This window comes from Cheilinus undulatus, linkage group 15, assembly GCF_018320785.1.
Source record: "Cheilinus undulatus linkage group 15, ASM1832078v1, whole genome shotgun sequence".
Classification (NCBI taxonomy): Eukaryota; Metazoa; Chordata; class Actinopteri; order Labriformes; family Labridae; genus Cheilinus; species Cheilinus undulatus.
Window position 1 is genome coordinate 36,209,973 of NC_054879.1, and position 23,427 is coordinate 36,233,399.

Sequence of the window (23,427 nt, forward strand, 5' to 3'; positions counted from 1 at the left end):
AAAGCAGGTTGAAGGAAGTCTGTTAACTCTAGCTGCTGTTGCAGGACACTTCCTTTCCTTATATTTTTACTTGAGTACAGTACTGTTGTACTTTTTCCACCTCTGTTGACTATACAGTAGCAAATAGTGAAGAGGTGTTTCCACATCATATCTGAAAACAGCTGTTGCACACAGCAAAAACTAGAGTGTTGACATTCTGGAGAGGATTTTAAATCCTAAAGTGTAAATTAAACTCAGTCAATCAAAGCTCCATCCACTGGAATTTTAAATCTGGGCAGATGTGTCGACTGAGTTTCCATCATCCCCTTGGACAGAGTTTTTAGGTGTGTTGTATATGTGAACAGTGATCCCTGCTGGGGTTCTTTTGGTCATGCTTCTGGTGGATTGTTGTTTTTGATGTTAGACACGTTTGCACCATAAGTGAAATTCTCCACTCAGTTAGAGGTCTTGTCTGTGACATTAATGAACATGGTCAATTGTTACTGTATATTTTGCTTTATCATAGGGGCTTGACTTTACCTGAACAACCTGAATGGAGATCTAGTCTCTTGTTTTTGCCAATAAGAAAAGATAATCTTTTATGGTAAAACTCTGCAGTTGTCACTCAGTACTCAGTTATTAAAGTAAACTTTAAATTAAACACTTTCTGTGTTTACTTGAGTAGATTTATGAATCAATACTTTACTTTATTAGGTTTTAACCAGAGTAACTGTACATGAGTATAATAGTCATGTATTATTTCCACCTTTGAATGCACCTTTAATCGGCAGGTTGAAGGAAGTCTGTTAACACCAGCTGCTTCTTCAGGACTCTTCCTTTCAAAGCAGCTGAGGTAAGAGTATCTTGCCTTACATGCCTGATAGACTGTTTCACATATCCATAGCATGATGTAACAGTTCAGGTCCTCAGGTCTCTTTTTTAGTAGTTGGGCTTCTGTATTACCTGGATTTGTCAAGGTTATTCTGTGTTTTTATTATTATTATCAGTGCTTATGTTTCTGTGTTTTTAAGATGCTTCCCTTAGGTGATATGTTTTTGAGTTTTCATAATGTGTCTTCTGCATTATTATGATGCTTGGCGTACAGTGCTGGCTGAATTTATTAGTTATTTTGTTGTTGCGGTTTTATCTTTCATGTTGTCTTTCTATGCTTGTGTTATGTTATTATGCTTTGTATTGTTTTTGATTCTGATTGTCCAAGCACTTTTATACCTCTGTTTTTAGAGGTGCTATGCAAAAAAAGTTATTGCATTATCATATATTACACAGGGTAACAACTCCTAGATAGGGATTTGAAAAGACAGGACATTTCAAAAGAAAAACCGTGGTGAATGTCTTAATGAACACTCTGTCAAATTAATTACAGGCAAATCAGAGCAGAGCAAAAACATTTTTTTTCCACCAAGAAAAGCTTTCAGTGAGGTTCTTTGCTCTCCTTTTAATAAAGAAATGGTGTCTCACTTCTGATAAAACTGCTGCTACAGCTGCATCTACGTTAATTTCTCTACCTGTTGCAGTGCTGTTAAATCACGGCAGTAGTTACTTCCTCTTTTTCCTCAAATGACGCTGATTGGTTCAGCTGGAACAAGCATTTCAGCTGGAAGCTTTGCGAGATGGATCCACCTGATGACAGGCTTGCCAATCCATTGGCTTTGCAAGGTTAAAGAGTACACAAACTTTGTTCCAAGTCCTGTTAGTTAAAAATAGTAATCCAGTGTTGAAATCGACAGGATAAAAGAAGTGAGAGAAGTTTGGTCAGGTTAATATAATGATTAATAGCCAAGTTGAATGAATGTCATCATGTTTTAAAATTTGACACCAAGATAATGAAAGCTTAGGTTGTTCAATCAAGTTGAGTAAACAAAATGGCAATATTGAATAAATATACCGGTTGAAAATAATTTCATCTCAACTTTCAACCAAATAATGGAAAAAAGTATTTATAGTGGTAACAATTAAGACTGGGATAATTAAGGAGTATATAGTGGTGTCAGTATCACAGTTGCCATCCCTAGTCTGGACAAACAAGAAAATTACGCTGTGTAAATGAGCAATGCTTCCACACTTAGATTGTCATTAATTTCATCATTGCAGTACTGAAAAATGTTATGGCATATTTCTCTTGCCTGTAGTCAATACAGCCTTGTGTGTTACAAATACAGCCCTCCAACTTTTGCCCTTTTACACAAAGCCATTACTTATTTTGTAGCCAAGCAACCCCAGCACTTGTTAACACTGTCACATGCTACAGTTGAAGATCTCTCTTTATCCCCTTTTTTTTTTCCCTCAGCATTCCTCGCTCTGCAGTCTTTGTCTTTGCTGACTCTTCTGTTAGCCTCAAACACAGTGTAGTCAGTCATGCCTCTGCTCAAATGTACGATCCCAGCTGCTGCTTTGCTCCTTATTGCTGAAAATCTCCCTGCAAAGGCCGGACACATGTGACGGTTCATTCTGTCTCTCTCAGATCCCACCTGTCTCTGTGCAGGTTTTCTGACTAACAAGTAGCAGTTGCCAGCGCCGTGTCAAGAATATGACCCCTGATCAGCTTCCCACTCACTGCTGCTCATTACGCTGCCAGTGGTGCTTTTTATTACACAATAGTTTTTTGTTTCTGTGGCATGAGTAGCTAAATTACGAGCTGACGGTTATGTGAGGAACTCAACATGTTAACCTGTGCTGTATTCTTGTTTCTGATATGATTGCTTATTCCCTCTCAGCAGAGAACAATGATTCTGCTTTACTCATTCAGTGTGATCGTTAAAAGTGTTTCACTTTATTAAACTAAACAATGTAATCGACAAGATCTAATCTGAAAGTAATTACTCTCTGTGGGCACTATGTAGGATTTGCACTGTCGCAGATGCTGGCTCACTCTTAAATCTTCTATGGAGCAGAAAAAAAGCCAAACAAACACGTAAGACTTTGCTATTTAAAATTTATCTGGGGCATTTTGTGTCTAGGAGACAGAGACATTTCTCATTTTTTTCTCATTTTTGTTGCATTTCTTACCCTTTAAATGAGTCAGAGCCAAACTTGCAAGATTTTGCTGCTGTCACCCATTAGTCCATGTTGGGTGACTTTGGGGAGGAGCTGTGGATCAGCGGTAGAGTCGGACATTTCTCAAATGCTGTTCAATCTCAGTTCAAGCTGCCGATATGTTGAAGCATCCTTGGCAAGTTGCTCGCTGTTGCATAGCCAGCAGAGTGTGAATGTTTATGAATGGGATAAGATAATACTATGGTAATGGTATTTGTACTCACCTCCAAACATCAAGGATTTCAACGTCACATCTGAGGAGAGACAAAAGACATATTCAGCGGTATTGTTTTTATATTGTCTTCTCATTACTTGTATATCATAACTGATACATGACATGATGAGGTTTGATTATAAGCTCTTCTTGGGTTTCCTTACCTCACCTGTACAGATTCACTTTTGTACTTTCCTTGTGAAAGTTGTCTATATTAACTGTAATTTTCTCTTGTGCAAACACAAAATAAATGAAAAAATAAACACCCCACTATAGATGGGAACCACTTTAGCTCAGTTGGTAGAGCAGCCAGTCAGCCATATTTGTGACATACAGGCCACAGGCTCCAATCCTGATTCTGGTCCTGCTTCATGCATGGGTAATGCTTGCTTGCAAAGAGCCTTTAACAACAAAGTAGAAGCAGATGCAACAAAACACAACATGAAGAGTCATAGTTAGACAAAATAGCCATTACAGGACCTCCCTGCATGATGAAATCAATTGCAGAGAGGGTCAATGAAGTCATGGTTTCTATGTTTTTATGGCTTTTCATGTATGTCCCATCCTATGCATACATATTCAAGTCTGTGGTTCATCTTATACAGTTTCCTACAGGCACATTTTAATTAGTCTTATGTTAAACATTTTATTTGTTTCTTTCAGATCAGGGGATGTTACTCATCTTTGTATTGCTTTTTATTTTTCATTGTTTTGTTTTGTTTTTCTCCCTTTTATCATTCACCACACACTTTATTTAATCAATAGCCACTTTAGATAATTATTTTGGGGAAGGAGGAAATTTTAAGCCATCACTTTTCATCCTCATTGTCAATTCCATCAGATGTTTATCAGATAGATATTTTAAAACTTGACATTTATCATGAATAAGTAAAATAAAATTAAATACATTTTAGTGTCTGGCGGAGCTGACAAAAATTAAGATCTGATGAGGGAAAAAGTCAAATCTTGGAAAAGATGTTGATGTAAAAATCTGTTCCTACATTCAACTGCTAAAACCTCAACTTACAAAAATCCACACTTACTATTATTGTAGTAAAGCATCAGTGATATTTGTCTTGCATTTTTTACTTCTTGCACACATCTGATGGAAATGCAAAAATAAAGGTTGGCAATTAAACTTGACATTTAAAGCTTGCTGTAGAAGTGTGGGATATAAATTAATGGATGTTACTTGCGATGGATCATTTCTGAGGTCAAATTTTCCCTTTTTTAAGGTTTTCTAGGGGAATTATTTCAAGCAAGACTTAAAGAGTGACAAGTGTCACAAAAGAGACACAAATGGCTCAAGAGCCACAGGTGAAGTGTCTCTGGTTAAAACCCTTCTCCTGCGTGTGCCACTCTTTCACTGCCATGTTTTCACCTTGTAGAGTTTGTGCATCTACTAACAATAATACGGGTAGTTGAACTCTTACCCTGTGCAGACTGTTGTGAGACAGACCCACGGCCCACAATTTACTTCAACTTCCTCTGCCTGAACAGTAGCTGTTCCTATACACATTCACATGCCACTGACACAGCAGTAGGAGGATAGTGGGTTTAAGTGTTTGCCCAAGGATACATCATTGTGTAACTGCAGGAACTGGGGATCAAACCCCCAACATTCCAACTGTAAGACTGTACAACTGTTCCAACTGTACGACATAGATTGTAAAAGTGGACAGTAGGGCTGAACAATTTATGAAAATAATCTAATTGCGTTTTTTTTTTTTTTTTTTTACCCAATATTGCAATTGCGATTTGAAATGCAATTATTCCTTAAAATCTTCATCTTATGTTTTTTCCAACAAACACAAGCAATAAAGCATTCTACATTACAACCAACTCACTATTAGACTACACAAGGGCTGAACAATTTTGAACAAATACCCATTTTTGATGATTTTTAATTTTATTGCAAATTGAACATGAATTGTTTTATTGCTATTCTCATATTTAATAAGAAAAAAGTATAGAAATGAAGTAAGTAAGATTTTTTGTAGACTGTTCTTAAAAAAGGCCCTTGAATGATTCCATAATTATGTAATGCATAACCCGTATTTTGACATGAATTTCAGGTAAAAGAAATATTGCTCCTTTTGCGATTTGAAAATTGCGGCAGGCCATAATGCGATTTAATCTAATTTTCAATTAATTGCCCAGCCCTAGTGGACAGTATATTTACTACAAACATGTAAAATAACTCTCATTGCAGTTCACTCATAAGAATACATGAAATGTGTAAACAAGTTAAGGAGCAGTCAGCTGAAGTTAAATGATTGTGTCTCATTAAATATTAGTCAACTGGAGCCAGCTCCAACTTGTAACCGCTTACTAAATACTCCTGTTCCTCAGCTTTGTACCCTTTAATACCTAACCTCACCCTACACCAAGTCAAAAGCTGTCAACAGTCTCTGGTTTCTTTAAAGTTTAAAAACAGCAATCACTTTACACTGCTTATTTGTAAGTCAAACAGCGTAGATAAACAAATCCTGGCTCTTGTTTTCAGCAGCAGACAACAGCACATGTCAAAGCACGTGAGCCATGGATGTTACTCTTCACCTGCTGCTGTCTGCTCTCAGGTCCAGATTGTGACCTATAGCCTACCAATGTTTACTTTGGAATATAAGAATAAGGTCTTTTGTTTACACATGCACGAGATGTGGGTGTTCTGGGACGACTGTCAGACAGTAAGTCACTAACAGGTCTGTCTTTATTCATCTTTAGGTGGTGGACCTTGTAACAGTTTTTGTTTTGAAATAGAATCGTGTGAATTTCTTAATTTATTGGTGAAGCAGCATTGTTTGGTATTCAATTTCACACAAGGTGGTTTTGTAATGAATATGTCTGTGTGTTGGTAGAAGCCCCCTTTGTTCAGATGATATTTATTGACAGACTGTACTCATGTAAAACGATACTGCAAAGGGAGTATGAGAGAAATATGACTGTTTTTCCATACCAGCTTTTAAATGGATCCTTTTTAACAGGTCCTCCTCTCTTGTCATTAGTTGTAGGACTTCCACTCATTTCAGACTTACGGATTTACTGACTGACCCTGTCACTTTTCTCACTTTTCTACAAATTCACTCACAGTCTCAGCATCCCTCCCCTCAGTCTTTGTAATGCCTTGAACTTCTAAATGTCCTTTAAAGCCTCAGTGCTAGCCACCACAATACCAGGTTAACAAGGGTCATGATTTCTGGCAGCAATCCATTCTAGAAAAAAAAACAGAATTCTCTGCACAGAAGTGGGTTTAAAGTTGACAACAAGAGATCCACTGATGCCTGAACTACCTCGAAGCGTTTAAATGAATCATTAAAAGAGGCTTCTTTTTGAAATTGTTAATTAAAAATCAAAAGCGAACATGTATATACAAAAATAAACCAAGACATCAAATATGCATCAAAGCTCTGCTTCAAACAAAAAAACAGTACAGACTCCCCAAACTGCTGTTTTGAAGGGAGCAGATGGACATAATTTTATATTTAATTCAAATAATCTTTATACATATGCCACAATGGCAACATTTACTGTTCTATTTCAGTATTGTTTTACATCATTATCATAATCTAAACTTAAAACAAAAAGTAAAGAAATTTGGGTTTGGTACATTATTTCTGTGTTGTAACAATGCTTCTTGGCAATAAAGTTTATACCGTTGGAGAGCCTGTTTATTACCCTTTTAAATAGTGCCACATTTGTAAGGATCATGCATTTGTGGGATGAGCAGCAGAGCTGAGTATTTGGGTTGCACCCATGAAAAATGTGCCAAATCTTCTCTGCCAATGCCAAACAGGTGATGCTGCCATTGACTCTTATTGGTTGTTTGGTGGATTGGATGATTGAAGTTTGAAGAAACAAGACATGTTGACAGTTTAACAATTTATTCATTTAACAAACAGGAGCCTCAGTAGCGTGTGGAAGCACCATACACAGCCAAACAACCTGGCACTTCCTCCTCATGCTGTTCACCAGCCTGGTCACACACTGCTGTGGGATGGCATCCCATTCTTCAGCCAGCATTTGTCGCAAGTCAGCCAGCGTGGTTGTGTTGGTCACTCTGGCACGAACAGCACACCCAAGCTGATCCCACAGTTGTTCAGTGGGGTTAAGGTCAGGACTGCTGGCAGGCCATTCCATCCTCTCCACTCCCAAATTCTGGAGGTAGTCTCTGATAAACCTCGCTCTGTGGGGGCGAGTGTTGTCATCTTGGAGGATAGAGTTCTTGCTGACAGGGTGAGAAAACAGTATTCTTGGGGTGTTGTCTTCTTGGGACGCCCACTTCGCAGCCTGCCTCTGACATTCCCCGCTATATGGAACTTGGCCTTCAGTTTGGAGATGGTACTAGGGTTCACTCCAAACAATGCCGCAACTTTGTTTTGCGGAACAACAGCTTGAAGTTGCCCAACCGACGGGCCCTATCCAGATCAGTCAAACATGGCATGCTGATTGTTGAAGCAGACATCTACTGACCACTGTAGCAGGGCCCATGCTCACAGGTGCTGCCAATCAGGTGCCTGATTGGCAGCACCTGGAGGTACCAGAAGCTCAAAACAAGAGTCAGGAGCAACAGCAAAATAAGCTGTTTAGCATTGGCAGAGAAGATTTGGCACATTTTTCATGGGCGCAACCCACATACTCAGCTCTGCTGCTCTTCCCACAAATGCATGATCCTTACAAATGTGGCATCATTTAAAAGGGTAATAAACAGGCTTTTCAACGGTATAAGATTTATAACCAAGAAGCATTGTTACAACAAAGAAATAATGTACCAAACACCAATTGCCTTATTTTTAAGTTTATATTCCAACTCAAACTGAGCAACTTTGTTGTCCCTCTACATTTTATAAAACATGATATTTTTTTCATCATTACTTGTAAATATAGTTATATTAAAGATTATCTAATGGTTTATTTTAATGTATTTTGATGTCATATGGTACACTCTCTGATGGCCAAAGCTGGGGGAATTATGTTTTCAGGTTGTCATCCATACAGGCCGTTCTTGTGAATGTGATATCTGAAGAACACCGCGATGGAGTTTCATCAAAACTTGCACAAATGTTCTCTCTAACCCAAAGATGAACTGATTTAATTCCAGAGATCACAGGTCAAAGGTTAAGGTCATGTTCATCCATTGCTTTCCAGGCCATTCTTTGAACATATCATTTGTATGCTTTGAAGGATATTTTTCCAACTTTGAACTGTTCACTCTCACAATAAACTGATCAGCTTTTGGAGGCTAAAGGTCAAGGCCAAAGGTCTAATGGTCAGTTGTTGCTTGTGAGGAACACTTATAAGGAATGCACTGAAGCACTCCTGACACACAACTAACACACAAGATCCTTTCTCCCAGGAGCCATCAGACTGTACAACACCATACTAGGGACAAACACAGTCAGACTGAAAATTAGCCAGACTTCCAAGTGGTCAAAAATTTGTGTCTGATTCGTCTGGAAATTGCATGGTGTATGCCTGGCTTAAGAGTCACAGGTGAACTGGTTAGATTTTGGAGGTCAAAAGTCAAGGACATTTTGCCTCATAGTCAGCCCTCACTTGTGCCTGTAGTATCTCAGTAATGCTTTGGGCAATTTCCTTCAAATATTGCTTAAATACCACTAAGACTGAAGGATTAACTTTGTCAAGGTAAAGGTAAATGTTGTTAGGCCTCATGGTCAGCCCTTGATCACAACATTGCTTTTTGATCTACTACTGCCCTTTCACTGTCCAGCAACTGGAAAACTCATAGAGACATAAAACTGCAAGGTGGTAGTGCTGGTTGAGAATGTTTTTTTTTTTTTTTAAATTTAGAGGATATGGCAGTGAGCACACAGCAAAATCATCAGTGTCATTTCAAGTCCCATAGTGTTTAAGTTAACACTTTATCAGAGTTTGTTTAAGTTTCACAGATTCTGAGTTAAATTAACTCTTTGGAAATTGTTAATATTTTAACTCTCTTGTAATGTTAGTTTTAACGAATCAGGGTTAAAAAAGTGTACTTTCAACACAATTTGTTATCTCCTTTCACTTTTGGTGTAAATATGAAGTATTTTCAATTTGAATTTTTGACAAATTGCAATGCACTTTAAATACTTAAGGATCGCCACCTATTTTGAACACCTATGGCAAAGGCTATTGTTGGACTAACTCAATGGATAACTTCACTCATGGAGCAGAAGTGTCTATCATTTAAAAAAACAATAACACAGTGATCACTGCACAGCAACTTCTGAAACACACATGAACACTCTGCCCAAGGGCATGATGGGAAAACGTCACGCTGATTCGAAATGCCAGTTAGCAGTTTAGATCAGTAAACTCTCTACAGAGTTATCCAGCACTGTCATCCTTTTCCGTGGCACCAACTTTAACCCTAAATAAAAAGAAGCTTTTGATCCTTTATCAGGAAAATGAAAAAAATTATCATGCCAAGTTCAAGCAAACAATCAAGTGACATTTTGTTGGACGTTAAAATTACAGCCTCTCTCTGTGTATAGCATCCTAAATTGGCTCTTTACAACAATGTGACAGAGACACAGACAGATATGTAGATTGTTTTGCCTTTTTTTCCCTGGATGAGATCAAAGGATGGCAGAGCGAAGCGGGCAGGCTGATCAAGGGACACGGGGAGGGGGAGTCTCACAGTCAGTCCTGCTCACGCTGCACTTGCATGCATTATCACTCACTCACTGTCTCGCCCCCCTCCTCCTTATTCTGTCACTCTCTGTCTCTTTTCCTTCCTCCCACATTCTCCTTTCATCCTCGACCTACTTTCTTGGTGGTGGTGGGTGTCGCTATACGACACGGAGCTCAGTGTGCGAAACACAAAGCGAAACTGGGACAGATTCTCCACGCTGCGTAGATCACTCTGGAGGATTGCACCCTCGCTCGAGTCCACTGCGCTGCTCACTCGTACTGCAACTTTGTTTTGTTCTTTTGTGCTGTTGGAGCCCCTTGTGTGCCCCCACATCAGCTCCGTCAGCATGGTAGCCCTTTTTGAAATGAACATGCACACACATAGGGAAGCACATGCACACAGTAACCTTGCTCCATGTGTTTTAGCCTTGCTCGCTTCTTGAGGAAAATTTGTTTGTAACTCATAAAGAATTCTGTTTAAGTTTTCTTTGGGAAAGAAATGTAAATTTTATGTAAAACATTATGCAAAATTGTCTTCTTCAGGCTACTTCACTAGGATTTAAAGTCAGTTAAGGGCAAATGCAGCCACATTAGAAGAAGAGGACTTAACATGGAAAAGTGAGCACACATTTGATATGTCTCACTACTCTGTTGTACAGTTGTCCTGATACTGGAATTGTAAAATATGCATTTTTAGTTCAAATTGAGCACATTTAAAAAAAATGGCTACAAAGAACTGTTCTAGGCCCCCAATTTATAAGAAAAGTCCTGCACAAAGACTAATTAAACAAGTGTACAGGTTAAGTTTCAGTACTGAGACAGAGGTTGCATTGTTTTTTAACACTTGGTACTGTAAAGTATCACGGTTTGGAAAATTTATCTGGAGGTTTGATTTCGTTGCCAGAACTATATGAAGTACGGAAGCCCTTGAAGGGCATAAATCTACTAGGAGTGTTATGGTATTCCTCATGCAAAATCAATCACAGTTTGGTCCATGAAGTTATATAACAAATATATAATGCAGAAAAAGGCAAACACAGGCCCTTCACATGGTGTCCACAGCCAATCCAGATTGCCGTAATTCTCCAAACCATTCGCTAACTGCCAGCAAACAAACAAAGAAGCAGACAACAAAACACACCAAGAAGAAAAGTTAACATGTAGTAGCAACTTGCAAGAAGATAAGACTTGCTGGCTCCTTGTCCCTCTCCACAATCTCTCTATGTGTTTTTAAAAGCTGCTGGATGTGAAAGCGGAAAATGTCAGATTTTACAGATCATAATTTTTTTTTAGTTTTTATTTGGATTTTCAAGAACAACAGATCCACCATTTAATTTACCTCTTTTTGTGGTACGTTTGGGGAAAATGTGAAAAGGAGAGTGAGCACAATATAAAAGAGTTATTAAGACCAAATAAAAAAGGGGAACATATTAAAGTAAAAGGAACAGAAAGTCAAATAAAACTCTCACAGCTGCCCACCTCACCTTCCCAGTTTGTTTATGCACAGCCAGCTCTCCATATCATGCTGTACACAGTTATTATTTTAGCGCTACACAATAATGACATCAGCTTAATTTATAATGGTAATATATCACATATAAATGTGTCACTGAGAGGTAAGTTAATTCTGAATTTATCAGGCCATGTTAAGAGGAGAATAAATAGATTTTAGAGAGGGACTCTAATGAGTTTGTTCCAAATGTGTTTGTCTATTTTGTAAAGCTTTGGCCCCTTAACACTAGCTGAGTGACTTGGGAATGCACAATCCTTGTGGCTTGGTATGTCAGTTGTAAATATCAACTGTACATATGAATAAGTTAGTGGAGTTTTACGGTGGACCAACAGATGTACACCAGCTTAAAATGCATTTTAAGGACTGAAATTTGTTAATTTGTTCATGATTACATTTTAAATTGTGTGTTTTAAGGCCTGATATTGGGATCAGCTAAAATGAATTAAATACTTCTCATTAGTCCTCAGTACTGCATTGATTCTTTTGTGTGGGAGAACCCACATACCTCCCTATACCACAATGTAGCAGTAGGGGGTTATCTTTGATCCAATTAATCAAAATACATTTTCTAACCAACAGTAGGTCCTAATACGTTTTCAAGGGGACGTGCGGGTTTACGACAGTAGAGGAGCCCTGCTTCGACTGTGTATTAAAAGTGCTAAAGCCTTATCAAAGTGTCTCTTCCTTTGTTTTCATAAACTAGTCAACAGTCTAGCTCACATAAGAGGTGATTTAGCATGAATAATCCCCACAGCTGCTGTTCTTTAACACCTATGTGACCACACAGAGCATCAGTCATAACATTAAGTTGTCTTTTCTGCTGCATTTATTCTATAACTTGAAATTAGTAGATGATGTTACCTAGCTCTGCGTTGCTGTTTTTAGTGGTAAGACACTAGAGACCGTACCAACTATCACAGGTAGTTCTAAACAACACAAGGCAGAACAAGTTGTTGACGTTATCCGTACTGTCCATACGTTTTATTTTACTTCATTTTGCCATAATAAAAAGGTAATTTATGTTGCTTTTTCAAGAACTAGACTTATTTATTTCATTTTCCTGATAAAGTCTCAAGATCTTTGGAGAAGAGTACGTTACTCAGTTACAGGAAAAAAAGTACTGTATTTCTCTTTTAGTTTAGTCATCAGGAAAAAAAAAAGTAAATCTCTAAAGCATCTGCACAGTTTCTGTTTCTCTCTGACTTCTGAGCAGGTAGCTGTATACCAGCAGAGAGTAGCCCATGGTGTCAGTGTGCATAACTAGCTAATTGAACCAGCAAGATGACAGAGATCGCAGCATTTACTGTTTTTGTGGTCAAATGTGAGAGAAAATGTTGGTGTAGTGGGAGTCTTACACCAAAAGCAGTAATGAAAATATTATCAGCGCTTGTTTTATCAGCTCAGAGCCCATGCTTTATTCTTATTTTTTTTAAACAACTGTTTAGTGTAATAAGTCAGAAGTGGCAAAACTTTAAGTCACGTAAAATTTAAGTTTCATTATGATGCCATTATTAGTTCCATCTTTTTGTGTAGTTTTTACGTTTTGTTCCATCCAAGGCCCAGACTGCAACATTTTTCACCAAATAAATCTAAGTGATTAAATTTTTAATTTTTATTTATTTTTTTTTTTTATTTGTTCTTTTTTTTAATTTTATTTTGGTCACTGTTTCTCATTAAGGACACGGTTGGTCTTGAGGCAAGACCAGTTGAGAACCACTGATTGCCACATTTCCTTTCACACAAGCATGGGCTCTGCGAACACCCGCCACTTTTCTCCCTTGTGAAAGTGATCCTTGTAATCCTTGTGAGTAAAATGAACTGGTTTTATGTCTGCAACAGTCTATGGGGCTCTTTCAGCCTGGTGTACTTTTCAAGGAATCCTCAGACAATAAAGAAGAGGCCGTCTGTTCGGCCACTCCACTCTGAGCCTCGTACAATGGGAGCGATAAGGAGACGACAATAGCCACTCTCTCTTTTCCTCTCGTTTTGTTGTCTCACTTCAGCAGTGCGTCCTCAGCTGAATGTCATTTGTTTCCCACTGGTGACCTTTGTTTGAACTTTTTCAATGATGCTTCTGAGCGTCATTTCTGCTATCAGCATGTTTTGTTGGACTGTAACTTTGCGCTGCTGACTGAGGAAATTAAGTGATGAGATTTAAGATTATTTGATGACTCATTTAGTCATTCTTTTTTTTTTTTTAAATGTCAGAGTTGCTGTTTTCTGGATGTACTATGCTGTGAAACTTTTGGGATTTTGCCCCATTAGACAAAAAAAACCCTCAGCTTACCAGTGTTTTTGGTTGCAAGATCTGCTCTGAGACGGTGGTGTTAATTTTCCTCATCTTGTTTTTCTTTGGCGTGCCTTGCTTTGTTTATTTTGGCTCGTAGCAAAAGCTCATAAAGGAGTTTTAATACCTTTGCTGGACAAAGATTGATGTTGAGAACATGCCAACTGTCATAAATCTTTTACTCAATTCAAAGTCCAAACATTGCACCACGTGATGAGCCACCTGTATCTCTGTTTGAGTCAGAGAGAATAGATATAATCACACTCATTATTCAAGAGTCTTTAAAGACATTTTCTTTAATATCAAGCAGAATGGTTTTGTAGATAGAGGCATTAAAAACTACCTCCTTCTTCCCACTGCCATCTGTGAGCCTGGGCATGAATTTCTTGTTCTTGTGGATTCAGTCCCATGTAATCTGCCATCATCCAACAGCAGAGACTATTTGGTTTTGGATCCATTTGATTAAACAGGCGCCCTTGTAGCCCACCACACTTCTTCTCTCACCTCACATTTCTTCTCTGTCTTCCTTTCAGTTACCATGGTGATGGGGATCCCCACAGTGAAGCGAAAGGTGAAGTCGTATTTGTCAGAGACGCTCCGTTCGCTAATAGACAAGCTGTCGCCAGAAGAGAAGCTGGACTGTGTCATAATCGTCTTCGTCGGGGAGGTGAGATCTCATGTTCGTCTTGTATGAGTCATAGCAGGATGTTTCTGGGCTGAGAATAAAAAGATAACGCAGAGGCCGCACATCTTATGTGTCTTTCTTGTGTGATCCCTGCAGACTGATTTGGACTATGTTCACAGTGTGGTAGCGGGCCTGGAGAAAGAGTGAGTACACTTCCTTGCTTCCTGACAGACTCACAAAATGGTTGAAAAATCTTGAAAAAGAGAAAAGGCTTTGGATTTGGGGATACACTCAACTCATTATATGATATGTATTACCATGCTTGGTTTGGGATATGATTTTATCATGATTTTCTTTTTCTTTTCTTTTTTTCCATCAATATTTTTATTTGTATTTAAGCAACATTAGTTGCATCTTTTACATTTACAACATACTTATCCAGACATGAAGGTGCTAATTTTTTGAATAATAAATGTGCAGCACAAATAGGGATTTTTTTACAACACCAAATCCAAAAAAAGTTAGGGTGCTGTAAAAAATGTATGTAAAATGTAAACAAAAACAGAATAAAATGGTTTGCAAATCTTAAAAACCCATATTTTATTCACAATAGAATATTAACAACATATCAGATGATGAAAATGAGACATTTTACCATTTCATTTACCATTGAATATCCCAAAATCTACAGTACGTGGAATCAGATTCAAAGAAGCTGGAGAAATCACTGCACAAGGAACAAGGCTGAAAGTTAATATTGAATGCTCATAATCTTCACGCCTTTAGGCAGCACTGCGTTAAACACAGGCATGATTCTGTACTGGAAATCACCACATGGGCTCAGGAACACTTCATGAAGTGTTCGCTTAACACAGTTGACCCCGCCATCCACAAATGAAAGTTAGAGCTGTATCATTCAAGAAGAAGCCCTATGTGAACATAATCCAGGAATGCTCCTGTCTTCTCTGGGCCAAAGCTAATTTAAAATGGGCTAAGGCAACATGGAAAACTGTTCTGTGGTCAGTTGAGTCAAAATTTGAAATTATTTTTTGGAATTTATTCCCATTTTACAATGCCCCTTAACTTTTTTGGAATTGCAGTCATAAATGGGGGGCGGCCTAACCGCTAGGTTATCTGCACTTCTGTTTTATTTTTGTATTTATGCAAAAACATGTCTCTCAATTCGAGCCAATATGTTTTGGTGTTGGCATGGTACCATTTAGCTCTTCATCAGTCACTTGTGACATTTGAACACTGTTTTTGTCTCATCTGTTATCTAATGTTGAATAAGAGAAGTCAAAAGTTACTTGCACCTTCTGGTATTTAAAACATATGCATCACAATTTATAATTTCTTTCCAGTCCATTTAAATTGTCCATGTCTGTATTGATTGTTATTGCGATGCCTCATTACATCCCTGAAAGACACTGTAACTTCCCTTTTTCAGGTTTTCTACAGAGCTGAATTCAGGCTTGCTGGAGGTGATCTCCCCTCCAGCCACCTATTATCCCGACCTCACCAACCTCAAAGAGACTTTCGGAGACTCCAGAGAGAGAGTCAGGTAAGCAGCTCTCTCAGGCATCACATCTGTGTTATCTGTGTTCAGTGCTCTGCCATGTAATTAGTGAAAAACTGTGATAGAAATCAGTATGGAAATGATGGAGAAATCAGCCCTGGGAGAAATGAAATGCAGGCGAGCTGTGATGAGGATTGCAGAAAAAAAAAGTGGAAGGATGAGTCAGGGGGAAAGTGGGAGGGAGCGAGAGAGAGCGGGAGCTTTTAGGTAGGCTGCCTGGGTACTTAGTATTCCACAGGCATTTCTCAAAGTCAGATCAAGGTCATCAGCAGCAGCACCCTCTATCTCTTTCTCTTTGTAATGCTCCCTCCCATTATCCTCTGGACTTATCTTCTCTTTATAGTCAGCTAACAACTGGATTCATTAGAAATCTGTTTATGGTGCAGTTTGTGACGACTCCTTACAGTATGTTCTCATTTAACAGCCTTTAGGCCCAGAGGAGTAAGTGTGATGTTTGTATGTATGAGCACAGATGCTTCTGATGGCAGTCTAAACTGTTAATATCTATCTTAATGTGGATATAAGGCTGTTATGTTTCCCTAACACAGAAAGGCTCACTATGTTTCCTCACCAGTGACTGGCTGAGTTTAAGTGCATCCATGCCTTCAAATCTGTAGAGTCTGTTCGCTTGAACGTTGAAAATTTGTGTGAGTGTCGGCATGTGCGTGTGCATCTGTGTGCCAACTTCCAACACCTGCCAGGAGCATCATGAACACCTGCGACCTGTGAGTCACACGGCAACAAGGGCAGATCATTCAGATCAAACAATTAGTGACAGCACTGCTTTATAAATTATTCAAGCAGCGCCTGCTGTTGTAACACTCAGTATACCTGGGAGGACCTCATTTGCACAATTTAGGTTTTGCATGTTAAAAAGTGTCTCTGACAGGCTTCTCAAAGGTGAAATACCCCAGAGGATACCTCAAAATACACAAAGATTGATTGTTTTTTGATGTTTATGATTTTTTCCCCACTTTGTTCAGATGGAGAACAAAGCAAAATCTGGATTACTCCTTCCTCATGATGTATGCTGTGAACAAAGGGGTTTACTATGTCCAGGTATGTGCATAAAAATGTTCTCATTAAAAGAATATTGTTCTTCACTGCATCAACTCAGAAATAATCAAGTGTTTTGTCAGTTGAAAATGAGGGAATGTCCTCAATGATTTCTCAAGATTAAATAAAGGTTGAATGAAATGAATGAATGAAAACTATAAAGTCATTTTAAATCCTCAATCACCTTGAAAATCCTGATAAAGACCTTATTTCATGGTGTAAAAGGCAAAGAATAAGGCCTTAATTGTTGGAAGTACATTTTTTTGCCACTTTTAACCCATTTTACCACTCTTAAACTATTTTTGCCCCTTTAAATCACATTTTACTAATTTTTGCCTATTTAAAGCCATTTTGACATCTTTATAACCCATTTTAACACTTTTAACTGATTTTTGCCACTTTATAACCCGTTGTCACTACTTTGCCCACCCATTTTTGCCACACCTCTGCCACTTTGAACCTATTTATGACACTCTTAACCAATTTTTGCCACTTTTAACCCTATTTCACTAATTTGTCCACCTATTTTTGCAACTTTTTTGCCTTTTTTAGTTCATTTTTGCCAATTTGTCCTCTTTTTACCACTTTTTAACCTTTTTTGTCACGTTTTAACCCCTTTTCACCAATTTTCCACACAGTTTTTGCTTCACGAAAGACCATATTTTATATTTTTATCCAATTTTTGACACTCTTTAAGCTCTTTTTTGCCAATTCTTTGCATCTTCACAATTATTTAGTAATTTTCCATTAAAATTTCAGTTTCCTCTACTTTATTTTCTGTCACCCTCTTGTTGTGTACAGCATGGCCAACTATGAATTCTGACATTCTGTAATTTTGTTTTGAGAAAAGGGGTTATCATTTTGTGAAGGGCTATATTGTACTAGAGAATAAAAAATGAATTAATTGTTTTTTGATTTGAGTGGTTATAATTCAGGTTAAATATGAAATGTGTTTATCATAGATTAACTTTACAATGGACCATGATTTTGCAGACCTCCGTGGGCCCCCAGTTTGGCTAGGCCCCAGAAAGCTCTTCATTTTATCCCCCTTTATGGACAGCTTAGTAGTACCTAATTTAGTCAGCAAAACACTGAACTTAAGCCAATATAAACTGCCTTTTAATGTGTTTAACATAATGCTGGTTATTTTAAAAAAATTTACACACATATTTACCCTTTTTCTGCATTTAATGATGGCTATAAAAGATATTTACAGCACTATTTACAAACAATATTATCTCTATTTTCTTACAAAGAACCAAAAATTTACAAATAATCAAAGATAATTTTTGAAATGTTTCTATTTGTTATGTTTCAATAGCAAATATTATGATGTTTTCTTCATGTTGATAGTTTATTGATTTTTTTAAATCTACTGGAAGGCCTCATTAATTGAGGAAGGGGGCTGTTCCATATTTCAAGGCTCAAAGAAAACTTTTGCTTACCACATTGGCCTAATTTTTTACTTACTACCAGCAATACAGGACTTATTATTTGCTCTTTCTTTCTTAAAACAAGATTTTTATCTGAACTTGACAGGCAGTTTCTTAGTAAGTGTGATTGGATATTTTTCTCAAAAAAAGAAAAAAACTTGCTCAGATTCAGTCTTTGCAGTGTTCTCATTAAGCTGTCTTTATAAACATTTGTGCCCACATATGTCACAGTAGAACAGTTGTTTCAAGCTAACCCATGTCTCAATTGAAAACATGGCTTGTGCTTGAATTAAATGTGTTGTTTCTGTCATTCATCAGAGCCACTTCCAGTTTCACTTATTCTTAGCCTAATCCTCTTAGACTTCTACAGCTCTTATCTGTCCTCTTGGCTAAATTAGGCGTCCAATTTGGGACTGTTGATATAAATGTTTACCCTCGGCAGATTTGACATTCACAATTTAGTTTCACTGTGTTTTTAATCTTCCATCTTTCTGCTTTACGCACGGGGTGTGTCATTTCCATTCTCTGCTCTCAGCCAAAGGAAGGAGGTATTTTCTTGTCTGACACCTACTCTAGTTTAGTGTAGCAGCACAGAAGTTTCCCACCTCAGTTCTGAAAGTTTCTCCTTGTGTGAACATAGAGAAGTCTCCCCTTTATTATCCCTGTATATCAACAACAAATGCAAACTCCCATACTTTCTTGTGTCTTACATTTAATTCTTTTTACGCCCTTGTTCTTGCAGCTGGAGGACGACATTGTGGCAAAACCCAACTACTTTGCCACTATGAAGAACTTCGCCCTGCAGCTGTCGTCAGAGGACTGGATGATACTTGAGTTTTCTCAGCTGGGCTTCATCGGTATGATCCATTTAGCCCTGATCAATTTGTTACATACAGTCTCATTACAGACAAAGTAGGAACAAAGTGGTTAGGGTTAGGTCAGAAACACTTTCTTGATAATTCTCCCCCATCATGACCAACGCATGAACAGTTTAAATGAAGATACAAAGGAAATGGTCGGGCCTTCGCACCTCAATCTCAGACTCCATGTACCACTATCTTCCTTAAATAGGGACATGGTGTGTCCTCTAGTAAAAATCACTCCCATACTGAATTGCTGGTGCAAACATAAAGCTGCGTAGGTAAAGAGTCAGCAAAGTAGGTCCACCCTAAAATGATCCAAAGCAGTTTTAGGAGTGACAAAAGTGGGAATCAGGCACCAAGGTGGAATTTAGTGTAGAGCAGTGCTTGTTTTCTTAGTCATGGGACCTTTCTAGGTAAACACAGTGAAGCAGTTTGCATATATTATCATGTTGTACTTTTTAGCATGCTACAATGCCTATAAAATTATTAACCTTCTTGGATGTTTTACCCTTATGTTGATTTTATAAATCAATTGCAGTCAATATAATTAGGCTTTTTTTGACAAAAAATACAATACAACTTCTTAAATGTCGAAGTGAAAACAGATTTCTACAATGTAAAGTCAATTAAACAAAAATACGGAATGTAAAATAAGGGGTTGCATAAATATTCACCCCTTTCAAGTCGGTATTTAGTAGATACACCTTTGGCAGTAATCACAGCACTGAGTCTGTGTGGATAGGTCTCAGTTAGACTCACACATTTGGACACTTCAATTTTACTCAAATTCTCTATTGGACTGTGGTTCAGGCTTTGACTCGTCCACTACAAAACATTCAGCTTATTATCTTTAAACCATTTATATGTAGCTATCACTGTATGCTTCAAGTCATTGTCTTGCTGGAAAATCAATCTTCTCCCACGCTGTAGTTCTCTTGCAGACTGAACAAGATAGTCCCCCAAGATCTTCCTTAATTTTTGTGCATTAATTTTGTCACCTATGTTTATAAGCCTTCACGCTGCTTCATAGTGGGGATGGTGGGTTTGTGGTGATGTACAGGGTTTGGTGTCCACCAAACAAAATGTCTTGTCTGATGGCCTAAAAGGATCATTCTGGTCTCATTGGACCAGAGTCCTGCATGCCTTTTGGCAAACTAAAGTCAAGATGTAATGATCTATTGATCAGTGTCTTTCTCTTTGCCACTCTCCTATAAAGCATTGACTGGTGTTGAACCTCTCCCATCGTCTCTCTCCCATTAGCTGCTGAAGCTTGTGACTCCTTCAGAGTCATAGTATCCTTGCACAGTCACTCAGTTTGTGACTTACAATTTTAAATAACCTTTCCTCTGGGTTGCTTGGAGTGTTCTTTTGTCTTCATGGTGTAATGGACCCTTCAGATGATGATTTCTTTTTATTACAATCATTTAAGAGAAATTCTCTACACTCAGGTGATCCCAGTTTCACTAATTGTGAGACTAGCACTAGTTGGCTGAACCTCTGTTGAATAAGGTGAGTCTCTTTAAAGGGGATGAATATTTATGCAATCACTTATTTTACCTTATATGTCTTTGTGTAATTGACACTAATTTATAGAAATCAGTTTTCACTTTGACATTAACTTTTTTGTCAGAAATTAGAAATATTATATTGACAGTGATTGATTTATAGACTCATTAACTGGCTAAACAACCAGGGGGTGAAAAATGTTTAAAGGCACTGTAAATTGCCAAATTTTATTCTGATTTGATTTGGATCATTCATTTTACATCTTGTGGAAAATAATTAGCAAAGATGGTGACTGCTTCTGTGTGGGTGGGCAGGGATGGAAAGAGTACAAGAATACAGTGTCCATATAAAACAAAAGTAGCTTTGATGAAAACTTACTGCTCTCTACTCAAATGAAGGTAAAAAGTAATACATTTAAAGTTTACTTACTGAGCTATAATATTTGATACCAGTGGGTGTTAAAGACTGAAATATAGTTTTGCCTTCATGTGCACTGCAAAAACAATATCTGAGTATGAATGTCCAAACAAGATGTCGAATTACAGGCACATTTTCTTTTAAATTAAAGGAGATGCAACAGAAAATTTTAGATGTGCTGCTGAACGCCATGTCACTGTTGTCCACTGGCCACTTTCATGTAGGGAACAGAAAGCTTGGGCCTCCTCTCTTTGCCTTGTGGTTAAAACAAAATCAAATTAAATGCAGGCTTTGGATTAATTTGTTGTGGTTAATCACATATTTTGATGATATGAGAAGGGTTGCCTTACAGGAAGATTTAATGCATAACCTTTTGTCTAGTTTGTTATTTCTAACTTTAAAGTTTGAATTGTATTCTGTTGTTCAGCCATTTAGAGCTCAGAGAAAAATGCACATCGGTAGGTGCATGATGTGGTTTGGGCAAACCTCAGCACCTCTCTGTGCACATGTTGTGTCTCACTATAGGCAGACAGGCAAAGGAGAAGGAGACGCTAAGGGCAGATTGTCCACCTATTGATTGAGCTCAGATGATGTTCATCTTTGGGATGTATAAATTAATAAAATTAAGAGCATGTCGGATTTTTGGCATGGTCTTTCATCAAATATACAATGCCACTGATTTTGAAAACTACTCAAGTTAGTAAAAGTACACAAAAGCTACTCAGTTACAGCAACTCAAGTAAATAAAATTTGTCACTTTCAACCTCAAGGACTGTCAAGGATATTTGTATCATCCCCAAGAGGCATAAATAGGATTAAGTAAAAAAAAAAAAAGTTCAGATACATTAGACAAAAATAATGGTGGATAAATATATTTAAGTTGAGCTATTCAAAGGGTTAATGGCAGTCAGGATAAAGGATTTTTCATTCTGTTTGTCTTACATGATGGAAGGACTTGTTTGTCCAAATGGAAGCAGAAAGATCTTAAAAAGTGGATGGTCTGGCTCATCCAGGATTGACTGGGCTAATCTAGACCCTCTCTCCTTTTCTCTGTCCTGCAGGAAAAATGTTCCAGGCTCCGGACCTAAACCTCATCGTTGAGTTTATCTTCATGTTCTACAAAGAGAAGCCCATCGACTGGCTGCTAGACCACATCCTTTGGGTCAAAGTCTGCAATCCGGAGAAAGACGCTGTATGTAATGCAATCACTGTGTAGATGCAGTATGGCTGTCTCTGTAATGTGATTTAATCTCACTGTTACCCTTTACATTTTTAAAGAAACACTGCGAGCGGCAGAAGTCCAGCCTTCGTGTGCGGTTCAGGCCCTCCCTGTTTCAGCATGTGGGACTCCATTCTTCTCTTGCTGGGAAAATACAAAAACTGACAGTGAGTCACACACCCCTACAGTCATTTATTTGCTACAGCAGAAGAGTCAACTTCCTGTGAAGATATACTGGCCTTACCTCTGTCTGTGTGTGTAGGACAAAGACTTCCTGAAGCCTCTGCTTCACAAGATGCATGTCAACCCTCCCGCTGAGGTTTCCACTTCAATGAAGGTGTCGTATCAGGGTTTCAAGAATATATAATCTCTGGCTCTTTACTTTGCATTTTCTTATCTATTTTTATGCATAGGAATTGATCTAAATGCAATTATAAAAGAACATAGAAATGATTTGAGCATGTTTTGTTCCAACAGGTTTATCAGGGTCACACACTAGAGAAGACGTATCTAGGAGAGGACTTTTTCTGGGCCATCACCCCGACTGCAGGAGACTACGTCCTCTTCAAATTTGACAGACCTGTCAGCATAGAACGGTAGGTTTTAATAGCTTTAACCATTGTATGCTCTGCTCCTCTTCTTTTACATTCAAATGATATGTTTAGCAGGCAAAGGAAAGTCTAACTTAAAGTATGTTTCGTCAGAAAGGTCTTAGCCTTCCCACATATAGACACATGCAAAAAATCTCTTTTCCTTTTCTTTCTGCTTGCTGCCCTTCAGTGATTCAGGTTTAGCTCCACTGTGTGTGAGTGTGTGTTTGAATGTGTGTTCGCTGCATGTCTTCAGGGATCAGGGTGAGCTAATGAGAGTGCTCTAAAATAAGCATTCACAGCCCAGCCTTCTCTCTGTGGACACCAGGGTAGAGAAAGGGCAAGGCAGTGAATATAAAGAGATGTGATGGGGAGACTGACGGCCTGGATCAAAGAAGACTTCAAAATGGATTTTTAATACACAGGAAAAAATATAACTCTGAATTTGGAGGTTTGGGCTTG

General features: G+C 38.1%; 1 protein-coding gene across 1 annotated transcript in view; it reads left to right on the forward strand.

Moving 5' to 3' along the window:
* mgat4a (alpha-1,3-mannosyl-glycoprotein 4-beta-N-acetylglucosaminyltransferase A) overlaps positions 1 to 23,427 on the forward strand; it is a 68,055-nt gene that overhangs the window by 36,401 nt on the left and 8,227 nt on the right. Inside the window, exons 4-12 of the mRNA XM_041807471.1 lie at positions 14,214 to 14,347; positions 14,462 to 14,508; positions 15,753 to 15,866; positions 16,865 to 16,940; positions 19,113 to 19,227; positions 22,218 to 22,348; positions 22,435 to 22,542; positions 22,638 to 22,712; positions 22,853 to 22,971. Of these exons, the coding sequence (XP_041663405.1) occupies positions 14,214 to 14,347; positions 14,462 to 14,508; positions 15,753 to 15,866; positions 16,865 to 16,940; positions 19,113 to 19,227; positions 22,218 to 22,348; positions 22,435 to 22,542; positions 22,638 to 22,712; positions 22,853 to 22,971 (919 nt within the window). The remainder of the gene's footprint in view (positions 1 to 14,213; positions 14,348 to 14,461; positions 14,509 to 15,752; positions 15,867 to 16,864; positions 16,941 to 19,112; positions 19,228 to 22,217; positions 22,349 to 22,434; positions 22,543 to 22,637; positions 22,713 to 22,852; positions 22,972 to 23,427) is intronic.